Source organism: Lonchura striata, chromosome 6 (genome assembly GCF_046129695.1).
Source record: "Lonchura striata isolate bLonStr1 chromosome 6, bLonStr1.mat, whole genome shotgun sequence".
NCBI lineage: Eukaryota > Metazoa > Chordata > Aves > Passeriformes > Estrildidae > Lonchura > Lonchura striata.
Genome location: NC_134608.1, coordinates 37,313,018 through 37,328,928, shown reverse-complemented (window position 1 = coordinate 37,328,928; position 15,911 = coordinate 37,313,018). Strand labels below are relative to the sequence as shown.

At 41.4% G+C, this 15,911-nt stretch overlaps 1 protein-coding gene across 1 annotated transcript in view; it reads right to left on the bottom strand.

Moving 5' to 3' along the window:
* The window catches only part of LTK (leukocyte receptor tyrosine kinase), a 90,027-nt gene that overhangs the window by 13,785 nt on the left and 60,331 nt on the right, over window positions 1-15,911 (bottom strand). Inside the window, exons 10-21 of the mRNA XM_021533465.3 lie at window positions 15,004-15,098; window positions 10,193-10,294; window positions 8,445-8,622; window positions 7,777-7,927; window positions 5,489-5,620; window positions 4,797-4,953; window positions 3,760-3,942; window positions 3,143-3,241; window positions 2,492-2,644; window positions 1,642-1,752; window positions 805-991; window positions 41-131 (exon numbers count right to left, since the gene is read on the bottom strand). Coding sequence (XP_021389140.3) covers window positions 41-131; window positions 805-991; window positions 1,642-1,752; window positions 2,492-2,644; window positions 3,143-3,241; window positions 3,760-3,942; window positions 4,797-4,953; window positions 5,489-5,620; window positions 7,777-7,927; window positions 8,445-8,622; window positions 10,193-10,294; window positions 15,004-15,098 — 1,639 coding nt within the window. The remainder of the gene's footprint in view (window positions 1-40; window positions 132-804; window positions 992-1,641; window positions 1,753-2,491; window positions 2,645-3,142; window positions 3,242-3,759; window positions 3,943-4,796; window positions 4,954-5,488; window positions 5,621-7,776; window positions 7,928-8,444; window positions 8,623-10,192; window positions 10,295-15,003; window positions 15,099-15,911) is intronic.

The window sequence follows — 15,911 nt, the reverse complement described above, 5'->3', positions numbered from 1 at the left end:
TGGGTAATTATTGCTATAGAGGAAATTTGTGGGTACTGACCTTGATAGCCACTTGTAGAGGGTTGGGGTCCCCTGCAATGCCTACCACAGTTCCCTCATAAACCTCACCAAATGCACCATGTCCTAGTGCCCTGCAAGAAGAGAAGAGGGGGAACAGATGCTATATGCCCTTGGATCCAGAGCTGGCCAAGCTCTTACAAATCAGAGTTTTGATTTCAACTCAAAATTTCTGAAAATAACTTATCAGTATTTTCTGTCACTATCACTACAAAAGGGAGGTTGGATTCTTGATGGTTCTGAACAAAAAATAGGCCTGCTCAATCCTAGGGTTCTATCACCAAGTACAGCAAAAGAAAGACATGAAAAATAGGGAACAATGGAATAAGGTGTCTGCAGACTGATGTCTTCAGGAGATTGTATACGACATAAGAATGATGAAATTGTTCCTTCTAAAGATCTAAAGTTTGATCAGTATAATCTGGATGATGAAGAGCAGCTTAGCAGGTATCTCTTAATGACAGGAAATTTCCTTGTGGTAGGAAATGCTGAAATAGACATACTGCTATAGATTTTGAAGGGAGGTACTGCCAGGAGGCAAGTGCAATAAAAACACAATCACAGTAGAAGTGAAATACCTAGTGTGGGAAGATGGAACAGGAGACTCATGATCTTACACTTCTGCTTGAGAACTTTATGGAATCAAATTATCTTAGAGAACATAACAAGTATCACATTTGTTGTATATTGGCTGACTTGGACTGGGTGCTTTGCAGTTAGCCAGAGAGGTGGAGCTTGTTTTCTCACCGCAGCAGGGAGATGTTCTTCCGTGGGATCTCCTTCAGCTCACTCAGAGTGGCGGCCTTCCCAGCAAAGCAGTAGTTGGGGTTGTAATCGGTCATGATGACAGATGTGCGGATTTTGCTCAGTTTATATTCTGGGCTCTGCAGTCGTGCTCTGGATCCTTCCAGCTGCTGCTTCTTCAGGTGATAAACTGCAGGTGGAGAGATGGATAAAAATGCAAAAACCAGATCCACAACTGGACAGAACAGATCATTCTGGCCACACAGAACAGAATGACACCAATTCCATAATTATAAATGGCCCAGAAACATCTCTGGATTGCCGCACTGTGCTCTTCTTCACAGTCTTCAGTGATTCAGTACTGGATATGCAAACAGTCTTATTCCTCCAGGCACCTAATCACCTGGGAACAACTTAGGTTTCCTATGCTGCTTTGTGCATTGGCTGAGGAAGAGTGCTCCATGAGGTATCTTGCTGACGTCTAGCCCCAAAAGCAAATAATCTCCCTGAATGAATTTAATTACATTTAATTACAGATTATGATTTCATCTGGAATTGCAGTGGCTGCTACAGAAACACCTGCTAAGAAGGCTTCCCTAGCTCTTATGTTCTGTGGCAAATACTGGGGAAGAGCAGTCCTTGCCCTTTGCTTGTGCCTAACTGTGGGTGGTGATATTTCCTATCACTTCTTTTTCCCTGTTCCTCCAATCCACTTGGGAGACCACAACACTTCATCTTCAAATATTGAAAGCAGTGGCACATGGCCAGGTGGTCTCCTTTTTGTCTAATTTAGCTGGAAAAAGCCAGGTCAAAGCGTGATAAGAAGTAAGTGTATCTTACTGATGGATAGGCTGCCACAGGTGAGGATCATTCCAAGCACCACAATCACAGACACCACAGCTAAGAGGAGAGGGAGAGGCAGCTGTCCCTCTGGTATAGGACCCTGGGGCACTGGAAGAATAAAAACAGAGCTGCATTAATCAGAAAAGAACAAGAGCTATTGTAAAGCATCCCTCTGACTGTTGCTTATATTCCAGAAAACAGTACGGAGATCATGGTCAGAGCATCTTATAAAAATTACAGCAAATACCTCTATAGTCCTGAAAGTTGAAAAGGTACCTAAATAATTTTAAAATCATTATGAAGATAGAATACAAACTGATAAAACACAGATTTCTTATTTATTCTTCAGTTTTCTATACATGGGTAACATCACTACTCATAAGTTGAAAATGTCTACAATCTTGATGTTTTGGAGCTCCAAGACTGTGAAAGGAAGTAATTGTGAAACAAGGCATCAGCTGACAGCACAGTGGGAAACTGCTGTGGAAGGAAGCAATTTGTGGCTTAAATAAGTCAGCAGTAGGTGGTACGTTATCCTGGAGAGGTATTTATGCTTAAATATCTGATACACTGAGCCCATTCAGGAAATTCACACCACATCTCTTTACAGATCTTTTACCTCCTTCCTAATCCAAATGTGACTGTTTGAGATAGTGGCAGAGATGCAGCTCAACATGTAAGCAAAGGTCAGCAGGAATTTTCAATCCTATGTTTGACATTTCTCACAACACCTTGTCCACTGGATCCACTAGCTGTAACATGGGAATTGAACATCAGAAAAGCCAGAAGGAGATATGATATAAAGAATAGAGATGCTATCCAATGAGGCTAAAGCTTCTTAACTTACCAGTGCAGGTGACATTGTCGTTGGCCAGCACAGCCCCCATCTCACACTGGCACACTGGCAGGTTGGTGTCAGGGTCCCGCTTGCAGTTGTCTGAGTGGCAGTGGCTGCAGTTAAGATAGATCTGAACCTCCACCTCACCATGACTCTCCATGGCTGAACAAGGAATAGACAACAGTTGGGCTTAGTTCAGTTTTTCCTATCTTGTTCCAGTAAGGTAAAAAAGCCAACAGAACAAAACCCAGCAGGTACCTACAACTTCTCTCCTTCTCTGCAGGAGAGCAGATAGTCCAACACAGTGTGGACATGTCAGAAGCCTGATGGGGATCAGTAGGGAAGAAGGTATTTGGTTCCTTAAGCAAAGAGTGAGGCCTTGAAGTGAATTGACCTGGAAAAGTCAGGGACTGAGGATGTGCAGTGGAACCTGATGACTGGTGTCTCTCCTGGTTTAAAATTCAGAGAAAAAAGGTCCCAGAGCACTACGGAAATAGTTGAAGAAATGACCACAGCTAAAGATCTGACCTGCAGCATGAATTAAGCTTTAATGAAAAGAATAGAAAACAAGACAGGAGAAGAGGGATGAGGAAAGAGGAAATAGAGAGGAAGAAGGAAAAAGGAGGAAGAAAAGAAATGAGAGTAAGAACCATATTGTACCTGCCAAGGGATGCAAGAAGATCTCTCCTATGGGGTTCACAAAAGAGATGCCATCCTGCCCACCAGCTGTGATATCATCACTATCAGAGGCATGTCCTCCTGCAGAAAGAAGAGTATGGCTAGCTGATCAGTACTGCAAAAAATATGATGTCTCTGACGGGTTGCATTCATTCCCATTATAACCTGGGGTGACACTGCAACCTTCCAGTGACACTGGATAGTATAATGTCAAACCCTCACTTGACCCAGCCAGTACCAAGGTTAGCGAAGTGACTTTATCAAATGCAGGTTTCTCAGTTCAGCAAAGTAAAAATGTATTTGTTTCAAGCAGAAAAAATAAATGGAATATTTTCCATTGTTAACTTGGGGATGGGTGAAGTTCAAATATTACATCGCCTTCCAAATATTAAATCACATAGGAACACTTTTATAACCTTGATTTCCCCAGTTATAGAGAGATGGTGAAGAGCAGGGTGGGTCTCATATTGTTCAGCTTGAAGTATCTGTGCCGCACTCCTGCAGTCATGCACCTCTGCACTAAGAGCAATCTCCCTGACCTGCAGGTGCTCTGAAGGGCACAAAATTAGTCACCATGACTATTGCCCCAGCAGGCTTACCTCTGTACCCTCCACCTCCTCCCCCAGAAGTACAAGCTCCTCCTCCTCCACCAAAACCACCAGAGGTGGTCCACTGGAGCTTGGCTAGTGCTTGGGGACAAGCTTGACCTCCTTCTCCACCTTCCAGAAGGGACTTCCCAGCCTGAGGAAGCAGACTGTCATCTTGCCAGCCACCACCTCCACCTTCAGTCAGAGAGTGAGAAAAGAAAACAAGTGAGAAAAGCAGAGGCAGAGATGCTTTGTAGAGAGACAGAGATGAGTCCTTATTAATTTCTTTAAGTTCCTAGTTCAAGGTAAACCTTTCTTTAATTTTAAAAGAATATACAGACAAGCTCCTTGCTGCCATGGGCAATAATAAACAGAAAATCTAATGTCCAGCATAACCAACAACTCAGCACTAATTTCTTGGGGTGTTAAGAAAATAAGGGGCCTATCCCTCCCCTTCAGGATAACTGGATAGGGCCGTCAGCCATGTAATATGCTGAGTTCCTCAGGGAAATGAAAATAAATAGGATTTCTACATCTCACTTTAGTGGCCTCTCTGTAAGTCTTCTATAGCAGGAGATGGACGACCACCAGGATTTTTTTTTATCTCTTAGGAATGGATTCTTGGCATAGCCATCACAAGATTATAAATAAGCTTCCATTTCTGGTATAATTCCCATAATAGAATGTTGTTGTTAGGGTTTTAGGGGAGTAAGGGGAAAATGTCTTCTCTTCATAGGCCATTGTTACAGTGTGAAGGAGCAGGCTCCATCCACCAAACATCATTTTCCCTGGTTCAGCTCATAGAAGAGAGGAGTCATGCTATGGAATTGCCTCTGCTGGAGCACTCATCACCTGTTCTGTGCATTCTCTTTTTACCTGGTGACACAATGTATAAGAAGATACCCCTTACATACTACCAGTGTATTTCTTAAAATTACTGCCAAGAAAAATTCCAAAAGACTGAAAAAGAAGCCCTTGACTTCATGCCTACAGGACAATGAGTGCATTCAGCCACCTGACTCAGACCTTGTGTGCTTTTAGTGCCTCACCTGCTGCCCCAGTCCTCCCACTGACTCCAGGTACTGCAGTGCTGTTCTCAAATTGCTCCAGGGGTACATCATCCAGAGAGTTGTCCTGAGCCTTCAGGTAGGCTTTTCCTCCTCCTCCTGCTGCGATGAGCAAAGGTTCGAAAATCCCATCTTTCTGCTGGAAAACCCCCCATCAAACATCAGAAAAACTTCACATCCCTTGGAGATGCCAACTCACACAAACTTATCAAAGATGATGAAAGTATTCCAAAGAAGAATGGCCTAAGGCTAGGGCAATGCTACTGCTTGTCTCAAAGAATCATTACAAAAATATTTCACATCATATTCCTGAGTACAAAAGTAACTGTTTAACTGAACATCAAGGTTTTGTGATTCATTTTTTAAGGAATGCTGCCAGTGTTAAAGTGAGATCCTGGTGTAATTCCCACATCTGAGCTGTTAAGGACTGAAGAACCAGTTCAGCTAGCCTAATGATGGTGATAAATACAAATAAGGCTATAAAGAGAAATAAACAACTAAAAAGACAAAAACCAGGGATATAGAAAGAGGAGAGGGAGAAAGAGGCAGAAGAGGAAGATTAATTTTCCATAATCTTTTTAAAAATAACTGTTTATCATTTGCCATGACTGACAGTGAGTACTAATTGCTCTGCTGGACACTGCTCAGGCCGGATGCAAAGAGGAAATACTTACTCTAAAGATGTAGGTTGCTCCTCCTCCACCCCCACCTCCTCCAGCCCATTCCTTCAGGTCCCTTTTTTTTTTGTAATCTTCTTCAATGAGAGATGACTCCCCTAAGCAGATCTTCTGGGTTTCAGGATTTCCCTGAAAGGAGACAAGAAATGGTGTCAGATATCAGCAAAGTCCAACTCTTGAGACTTGTCTGTGTATTTTAGTATAATAATATGAGAATGCTTGTCATGCATAATAGACATTTATAAATCAGTATATAGACTATATTCGTAGAAAGTGACCTTTTCTACTAGGACTGACAGCTGAGGGATAGATCTGTCTGTAACTTCTGATTTGCAAACTCACATTACACATGCAAATGAAAATAGAGATGCATACAGGAAAAAATGTAGTAACTCATTGTTAATTTCACATAATTAATATTTTTCACATTTAGAACTTCTTATAACCAAAAACATTTAAGTATTTTGGATTATGGATTAATTCTGAGAACTTTCTCACTGACACATTTACTGTTTATTTCTCAAGGAGATAAGTGTATAAAGGAAAGGTGATCCACACATAATTGAGAATAGTCTATTGATACATCTTAGAATAGTAATTTGGAGACCCAATTTCCTATTCCCACACCAGTCTTACTGCCTGTGTCCTCTCATTCATGAAGAATCACAGAATGGGGAAGGCTGGAAGTGACCACTGGAGGTTATCTAGTCAGTCCAACCTCTCTACTCAAGCAGACTTCTCTGGGGCACGTAATTCAGGATTGTGCCGAGATTGTTTTTTACTATCTCCAGAGAAGGAGACTCTACAATCCCTCTGGGAAATCTGTTCCAGTTCTCAGTCACCCTCACAGCAAAGAAGTTCTTAATCACATTCAGGTGGAACATGTTCCATTTTCTGCCCATTGCATCTCATCCCAAGACTGAGACTGAGATTGATTGAAAATTGACAGAGGGAGAGCTCTTTCTCAATTCTGTTAGTGATGGTGCATGGCCTTTCTTAGTTGGTGGAGCAATTAATTGTCTGGTTAATTTAAACAGGAGAACAAAAGATGGCAAGATAGATGAAGACCAGGGAAAAACAACTGTGGTAAATCTGAGGAAAGCTAGTCAAGGTTTGGAGCTGCAGAACCTCTCCAGAGAAAGAAAAACAAACATAGCACACACACCCAACATACAGATTCATCATGATTTTCAAAGCCAAAGCAAGTTGGGCTTTGGAAGTGGGAAATATTAACTACAACTTTTTCCAGTAGCACCTGTCAAAGGGAGACAGTGCTGGGTTGTAATTTGCAATTTGGAGGACAAATGATGAAATGCAAGGGATTAATGGACAACTTTTCAGATTATGACCTAAGACTAGAGAGTGCACTGAAAAGGGAACTGCAGATACACAAATGTATCTTTCATTTAAATAGATACAATTCTTGTACTATATCAAGTGAAGAAAAGGTGGGTTTAGCAATTACAGCATCTGGGTAAGACATCATCTCCTGTAACTTCATCATCATCCGTAACTTCAAATGCCTACAGGAATAGTTTATGCATCCTCAAACCCACCAGTCTGTGAGGGAAAAACAGCTTTGTTCCTGACCAGAGGTTAACAGCATCTCTGGATCAAAGCAGTATCAAAAACTGATGCTGAAAAGAGGTAGTTTTTGAGCTTAAATGACAAAAGGAATTTCAGGTAATTTGGTATAGTATTTAGAGGATACACACATAAGCAATCATGTCACCAATTTCCATTTCTATTGAGGTTATTTTTTTGTCATCACGAAAAGCTAGTCCAGGGGCCATTGGAGTTAGTGGGAAGATTCTCACTGGTTTTGGTAGGCTTTGGATTCAGACTTCACTCTCTAAGCCTAGAGAGTATGTAATACCGTGCAGCCACAAAACTGCTGGATGCTTCCACAAATAATAGTAAATTTTCTGAAATCCTGGCAGACAGCAAAATCTCTGGACTGTGGAAAAACAAGAGAGGGAGCACATCAATTGCTTATGGGCTTCCTGCTTAAAATAAGCACAAGAGAGCTGATGAAGAACTTACTTCAAACACCAGGAGCTTAAAGCAAAGTTTCTGTGGGCTTCATATTTGTTTGTGCATTTTGGGATTATTTTTCTTTTCAGTGTTCTTTTTATCTGTTTTGAGATTTTTTCTAACTTCTTTTATTGAGTCTTTCCTGTCTCCTGTCTGGATTCTGGGATTTCTATATTTTGTCACCAAAGCCCAAGCCACCCACTGAATAGTATCTGCAAGGTCTCGGCCCACATGTGCTTCATGGCCCTCACCCCAGGGCATGCGTCCTCCCCCTGCTGCCCCACTAAGATGTACAGCAGCTCATCTTTCTCCAGGTGGAAGGTGGCTGAGATGAAGACCCCATGGGACCTCTTATTGTGGTTTTTGGCTCCCTTCCCCCCAGCTGCTCCATAGGCAGAAATCCTGCAAGACAAAGCAAATAAATGAAGAAACAGCTTTCACATTTCTCATCCCCAAAGTAAATCCATCTGCAAGGACTCCCAGCCTTCACTTCCAAACAGACATTTCTCCAGAGCAGGCTCCCCTGCTGTAGCAGCTTGTGACTATTCTTTGTCTGACACCCATATAGGTAGGTTGCACAAAACCAACCCTCACCCAAGTACTGGAAACAGAAACTGCAGGAGCAAATAGCATGAGCTGGTATAGCCACTTCAGAAGTCTAAAACTACAGGACTGAGATGATGGCAGCACTCCTTGACTGCATGCTCACTCTCACTCCTCTTCTGATCCCTTATACATCTCTGCTCACTCTTCCATGCTTCACAGTAGCTCAGATATGTATCCTAATAACTACTGCTCCTAGTTCTTCACTGTCTCCTCTACCCACTCAGTACAAGTGCTCTCACACTTGTGCTTGTTGAATCCCCACAAACAAAAAGCAGTTAGAGGTGGCTGCCCCCCAGCACACACTGATCCTCACCTGTATCTGTTTGTGGCTGGCACTCTCCAGACTTGCACTCCCCGGAGCCTGCCCTCTTTCTCCACAGTCACTGACACATTGCTGTTCTTGTAGGCACTGTCACACTGAGCTTGAGTTGGCCCATGGGGACCACTGGCACCACACGTTGAGAACCACCACAGAACTACAGTTGTGTCCCCTGGGACCAAAACAGCAAGAGTTGAGTCAGATGTCAGCTTCCCTGCATTTCTCAGTACTCATACCCACTTTCTGCTAGTCATAGCACAACTACTACTTTGTTATGGTCACTGTTTGCTTTTCTCCTTTCTCCCCTTATTTCTTGCACACTATTTGATAAATCATGGTCTGAATATAAAGTTTATCAATTGGGTGTGAGAGGGGAAAGGAAAAGGGAAGAGGGACTGAACTTCTAAGGGGTTTATCCAAGTGTCTCACAAATATGATCAAATTCCTCTTCTCAGTGCCAGTCTGGAGCAAGATGATGTTCAACTTTTCAAATGAGAACTAAACAATGTACACAGAGACAAGGGTTGAAAACATCTGTCATTACAGCTAGTGACCATTTATGAAACACAGTGAAAGTTTGAAGGGACTTGTCTCAGGCTTGCACAAGTCTGTGGCAGCAGAAACTGCCAGGGAACAGCCTCTTGCTACCATCTGTAGGGACTCTTCTTCCCCAAGAAATTTTTTTCCTGGTTCTTATTCAGTATTATCTTTTGTTTCTACAACAGTTCAGCATATAAGGATGCTTTCTATTTCACAACCATTTTCTAAGACCCAAACAAATCCATCTTCTCCACTGAATTAGATAAGGCCTAAGAATAAATTTTTTCCATAATGTATCTAAAAATTGTGTGATGCAGTTTGTGCACAAAAGCCAGGGTCAAAAGTAGAACTGTTTAAGAGCTGAATGATTAAAATAGAGGTAAAAATTACAGACTTTTAAAAGAAAAATTCCAATCTTGCTTAAAGGAAAAGGCAAGCAAAACTATCCCCAACAGACATCATCCTGTGAACATGCAGATGAATCAATGCAGTATGAGTTTCAGCTGCATTACAGCATTCCCCATAGCTAATGGGAACAGATGACACTACAGATTGTCACATTCCAGGTGTCACAGCCTTCAGGAGCTGGGATAGTCACACACACTGGTATTTGTTGGCTACAAAACGGCCTCAAGAAAACCTCTCCTCCTCACCTTCTCCTTTAGACAGCTCTTCTTACCCACACAATTCTTATCTGTCCTCCAGAGTGGCAATCTCTACCACTACCAGTAAATTAGTCCCCAATGTTCCCTTGTTCTCTTACTTTTTCATCCAATTTTTCCCTTCAGTGGAGCTCCTCATCCTTACTTACTTCTCCCTGGATTTTCATTTTTACACCACTATTCTACACTCATTTTATTCAGCTTCATCGTTCAGCATTCTTTCTATTCCTAACTTTCTGTACCAGTCTCTACCTTTTGTTCCTAAGCTGCCTTTCCATGAACTCTGAATCTCAGTCATGCAGCTTCTGTTTTCACTTGAAGAGATTCTGTTTTTCTTTAAAGAGCACCTGCCATCTCAGGGCTGGTGAGCTGGGCTCCAGCAAACTACTTGCCAAACCTGGAGAGACTACCTGACACAGTCTCCACATTTTTGGGTTATCTATAGTTGCTTCACTGCTGTAGGCAGGCAGATACACAGGAGACATGAGGGGAGCCACCTTTTATAGCCAAGAGCCAGGTTTTCACTACTGAATCATGTACCTGGGAGGGAGGGCTCTTCCAGGGGGTTCAGAAGATGTTCATCCAGGATACTAATCTCACGTGGGTAGTGGTGTTTCCCACCAAAATGATTCCGTTGTCTTCCTGTAATAATTTGTAGAATACAGGAAAGAGGTCGGAAGACGGTAGAAAAAGAGTGATGGAAAATTTAAAGATAACATCAATTAATTAAATACAACCATATGGTTAAGATAAGTAAATATTACCTTGAGTAGAAAATGTGTATTGAACAATCATAATTTTGTATTACTCTTTTGAGCCTGTGTCTTAGGTAAACTACTTGTATCTGTGCTGAAGGCAGTGGGTCTTCACAGGAGCACAAACCCTCCGTGTTATCCCATACAGGATAAGCTCCTTGGTCTGCAACTTCCTCTAGCTGTGATTACAGGAGATTTTAGGAAAAATGTAGTGTGGGAGAACAGATACCAGGTATTGATGTTCTGCTGGTCAAACAGGCAGGTAACAATTCTGGACAAATGACTGGAGGTGTAAAGGAGAATGGTGATAAAAATCATTGCCTTTGGTTCTGAGTAGTGTCATGTCAAGTAAGGCAGCTTAACAGATCACTTCCACCTCAGCAACCAACTTTTAGTACCTGAGAGCTCACTTAGAGAATAAATAACTAAATAAAATTACATGCCTCACTAACACAGTTAAGTAACAGAAACATACCCTTGACATAAGCTGTAAATCTTTGGACAAACTTTTTTGAAAATCACAGAGCAAAACCATACATTTCTGACTGCTGAGATAGACCTTTGAAAACAAGCCCTTTCTCAGAGAGGAGGAATTTCAAATCAATTGTTGATCCAAATTGTCTGAATGCATTGAGAACACTACAACACCAATGCTGCCTTACAACAGGAAAAAGTAATAATGAACCCTTGCCTCATAATATGCAAGCATCCTGTTTCAACATTTAAATTACTCATTTTCATGCAGATTTTTGATTAGAAAATCTCTAAGAAAAAGGACATGCTTCTTTCCATTTTGTGAGACTGCAGTTAATTTAATCCTGAGCATTTTTCATCAGTGGAAAAACATTACAAATATTTCAATTTGTTCCAGTTGTGAGAATATAACAGCTGTCTGATGCTCTACTGAAAAGAGACTCACTTAGTTCCAGATGGACAATTATCTCTGCCACAAAGCCACTGCTCTAAATAGCAATAATTAACACCCTTGTTAGCTGTGTCAGAAAGGCCAAATAACTAACTGAAGCATGGAGACCTTGCTGAGCTTTTACTCCTGAGAATATTCCCTCCAGGTCTGGCTGAAAACTCATTGATGCATGCAAATAAAAGAAAGCTTTGTACTGACACACTCTGCTCATCCTGAGATGGAGAACTTCAACGGATGAAGTTGTCAAGATGGTGAAAAATGAAATTAACTCAAAACAAATGCAGTTAATTAAATGCAAGGAGGAAAACAGAATGAAAAACACAATGCATGGCCAGAAAATATGCTCCCCAAGGCCTGCACTGAATTACAAATTCCAAAGGTCACAAAAGTTTCAGATACTTAGGGATGCACCAGAAGTCTGGATATGTTTGCCAAAGCAAAGGAATGTAAATCACTCTCTGAAACAGAGAGCTGATCTTTGTGTCTGCATGAATTTTTTTGTGGCATCCCAATGAGTATCCTAAGGCAATGCCTCTTTTCCAAACAAACAGTCTTTCCTCCTTCTCCAAACAGTCTCAAACCCTTGCTCTCCAGAAGAAACTTTCTGTCTCCTCTGTACTAAGAAGCAGATCAGCTGCACCACAGGCTGAGCATCACCCTGTCCACATAAGCTGTTAACACTTTAATGTTTTATGCACTGTCAGACACAAACTTGTAAGGGGGCATTTTCTACAAACCTAGTGTAGCCCTGGGACCCAGGGGCTGGTCCTTCAGTCCGTTTTAATTTCCACTTCCTCTTCTAACAGCCAACATGTTGACTGTAGAGTGAATGGAAGGGAACAAGAATTAATTTGTATTAAGGTGTATCTATATTAAAAAAAAATGCAAAGAGCAGATTTCCTTTCTCCATGTTTTAGCTAACACTGATTCCCCCACTGAAATGAGACAGAGGGAAGCGTAAAGGAGAAAGAGGTGGCATCTTCTGCAAGCAGAGAGCTCATTCACTGCTTCAATATCTCTGTGACTGTAGTGAAAATGGAGATAGAGATCTGGTGGCTGAGATTAATCAGAGTAAGATGCTTCGGAAGATCCTCAAGGTGTGAATGGTGTCCTCAGAGATCACACCTCACTAATGCTGATTCCGGTACTCCTGAAAAATCAGACTTTGCTGGGTCAGGGACTCTAAAATCAAGAAGTGGAGGTAATCTATGCAAAAGGTCTCTTTGGACAGTCTTGCCATTTATAAAGCAATCTTCTGGGAAATTGAAAATTATGCACAGACTGAAATTTCTAGGCCAGGGCAGTAGAGTTTGATAGACCACAGAACTGTGATCTTAACTGGAACAATACAATGCTTAGAGCACCAAAAAATAATAGTAAAGGCAGTGAGAAGGGCAACTCAAGTATCAGCATTCTATTTACTGTGCTAATCCAGATTTTCAGGTTAAAACACTCAAAATTCAGACCTCTTCCTATATAAACACTATTTCACTGAAACTATGAAGTACCTTTATGCCTGTCTGCCTGAAGTTCACACAATGAACCAGACATGCCATTCAGTCTGTGACACTGTCTTACACAAGTTGATTGTATAAGCCAAAATGTGGTTTCACCTCACCCTTTTCACAGGGAAGAACATCTGTCAATGCCCAGGAGCTGCCATCCAAAGAATGGTTTGTTTGGGTTTTGTCCTTATTGATGTCTCTTGAGCTGCCCTCACTACTCAGTTGATCACTTAAATCTTACTGAACCTTCTTCTCAATTCTAAGGTCTGTGGAAAACCTCACCTTCTTTCCCATCTTGCATACAAAAACAGTGTTTTCATTCAGCACTGCATTTTGTAGAGAGTTGAACTAGAAGATTGAAATAGATAGAGAAAATAATATTTACATCCTAGAAAGCAGCAAATCTTTTCTTCCTGCCATACATCCTTCCTGCTGCCCTCATGAAAAGAATTCAGTGCTTGGATTTTAATTGGCTGTCTCTGACATCTGAAACCTGTTCTTGCCAGGGATAAGTAATTTCATTACTAAAAACACAGCAGAGCTGCTGGGCTTCTCTGTAACCTAACTGAATTAAAGTCATGAGAAGACAAATACAAGCGGGCTGCTCTCAGAGGCGAGAAATCGCCAATTTGCAAAGAAGATTCAAAGAACAGTGGCAAGTGCAAGGCTTCCGAGAAATGTTTCCTTTGTGATATGTTTCTTCTGCATGACTCACACATCTCTGGGTCGTGCCTTCATATGGGGTAAGTCCAGTTGCTCCTGAGCATCAGTGCAATTCATCCCAATTGAAAATAAGGAGTAGCCTGGGTGGTCTAATGGACAAGCTCTGATAACATTGCTCCAGGGTCATTTACACCCCACCTGTTTGCCAAAGGATGTGTACCTACACCACTCCCAGCAAAATGTCTGTGGGTAAACTGGAGGATCTATCTGAGAGCAGTAAACTTCAGCAACTGGATGCACATCACCTGGCCCAAGTGCATCTGGAATCACTCCCTTCAGCTTCCTCAAAATTCCAAAACAAACTGCTAGCATGGAGGCTGGGAGAGAGGACTGTAAAGGAGATAGAGTGAAAAAATGAAATCACTGTAAAGGATCAGCTTTTCCTCTTAATTTCAAGTGAAACTGTGTGTATTCAGCATTTTATAGAAGAGTGGTTTCAGTGCCCACAGAACAAAGGGACAGTGAACAGGACACTGAACCAGAAAAGGATGCGAAGGAATAGTGGCTTCTATTGATGAGCTTTTACCACATCTATTTTGACATAAGCCTTCCCATATGTCATGTTAGGCTACAGCTAGCCACTGCAGGGACCCTAAAATGCTGACATGTTGAGTGTGCTGACACATAGAGTGGCACAGTATCACCAACCCACATTTTGTCTGCAACAGAATTTACCATTCAAGTGTTGCATATCTTCCAGTTCCTTTGCAACTGAGCTTTTTTTTTTTTTTTTTTCCCAGGGACAATAGAAGGCAGTTTCTAATATTTGCGAGTAGTTCAAGTACCTAAATTCTTTCCCCTTGTCTGCTGGGAATATCCACTACGACTCCTGCTAACATGTTTCAAAGGGTAGCACTGGCTCCATTTTTCTCTGGAATAGCTGTCAGTCACATTCACAGTAATGAAACAAAGGAGAGCTGTTATATATCTGGCAGTGATAACTAATGTACCTCCTTACATTCTAAAACACTTGTTGGAGTAATCTAAATTTTATTGTCAGAGAGTTAATTTACTCCTTCATTTTCTCCACAAAAATATGGCGACTTTTGCCTTTGACTTCAACAAATTTATTTCAGGTATCAATTACCAGGGTGCATAGATCAGCAGGGACTGTGGAAAAATAGTGTGATGTAATCTTTCCATTTAGGGTTAAGGAATAAGTTTAGTGTTTCTTGCCAAGACACACAGACAGGTCTAAACTATGTGATATAGAATATCCCAGCTTAGAGGAATAAAAAAAGAACACTAGGAAACTCTGACAGAGTAAAATTGCATCATTTGCAATCTTCAGTAGGTCTGAGATAAAATGGCATTGTTTTGAAAAAGTTGACATAAATTACCCATGCATACTCTATGGGGAGAACAGATTGTGTGTCCTGGGCCGCTGAGATATTGATTACACTACCTAAATTTTTAGGGGATTCTGCAGTATTTGTGGCTCACCGTCTGTGAAGCAGTCCAGGCCAAATGTGATGTTGTCGATAGCAATGTCAGCTTGGGAATTCCAGCCCCAGGTTGCCAGGAGTTCCAGTTGAAACCTTTGCAATAAAACAGATGTTTTAGAGCAGACTGACAAAGGACTGAGGAGAAGGAAAAACAAAACAAACAAACAAACAACCTCCCTAAAAATACAATGTTCCCTTATCATGGAAAAAACATCATCACTATTTAGAATTTTTCCTCCAGACAAGTCCAGCTGAGCAGCCAAAAGGGCTTGCTCTAAGTCTTAGACACATATCAATCCCTAGTAAGTGCCACAACATTCATACAATTTCACATTTCATGGGGAACAAGAATGAGAGCCCCCTTCCCCTGCTATCTGCACATACACACAAGCAACTGTCCCCCACTAATTTTTATACACAAGCAACCATCCATATTCAATTACCAGAACACTCAGGGAATTAGACTGGGAGAAAAAAATCTCCTTCTTTTCACCCCCAAAGAGATAGAGTAAAAACTGAGCAGAATATCCAAATGTCTTGGGCCTGATCCTCAGCCAGTGTAACTCAGAAGGTGACATGAGTTTATTTCAGAAGGGTAGGACATCATCAGTCTCAGTCATAATTCCTTGAAGAGTTAGCTCCCTGGGCTGTCTCATCTTTTTCCACCATGAGCAGATGTTCCTTATCTAGGAGCTCTGTCACATCCATGTGTAGTGTTACCTTCTGAATTCACAAGGAAGAAAGAAAATAAGCTGAAGGATCTCCTTCTAATGGATAGGACTGAATTTTCTTCATTACATTTCAGAAATAAACAGATGTCTAATGTCCAGTCCATTTAGAGCTTATTAAATGCATATGGGCAGGACCTCTATTGCTGTCTCTGGTAAAGCTCAATGATGATTTATG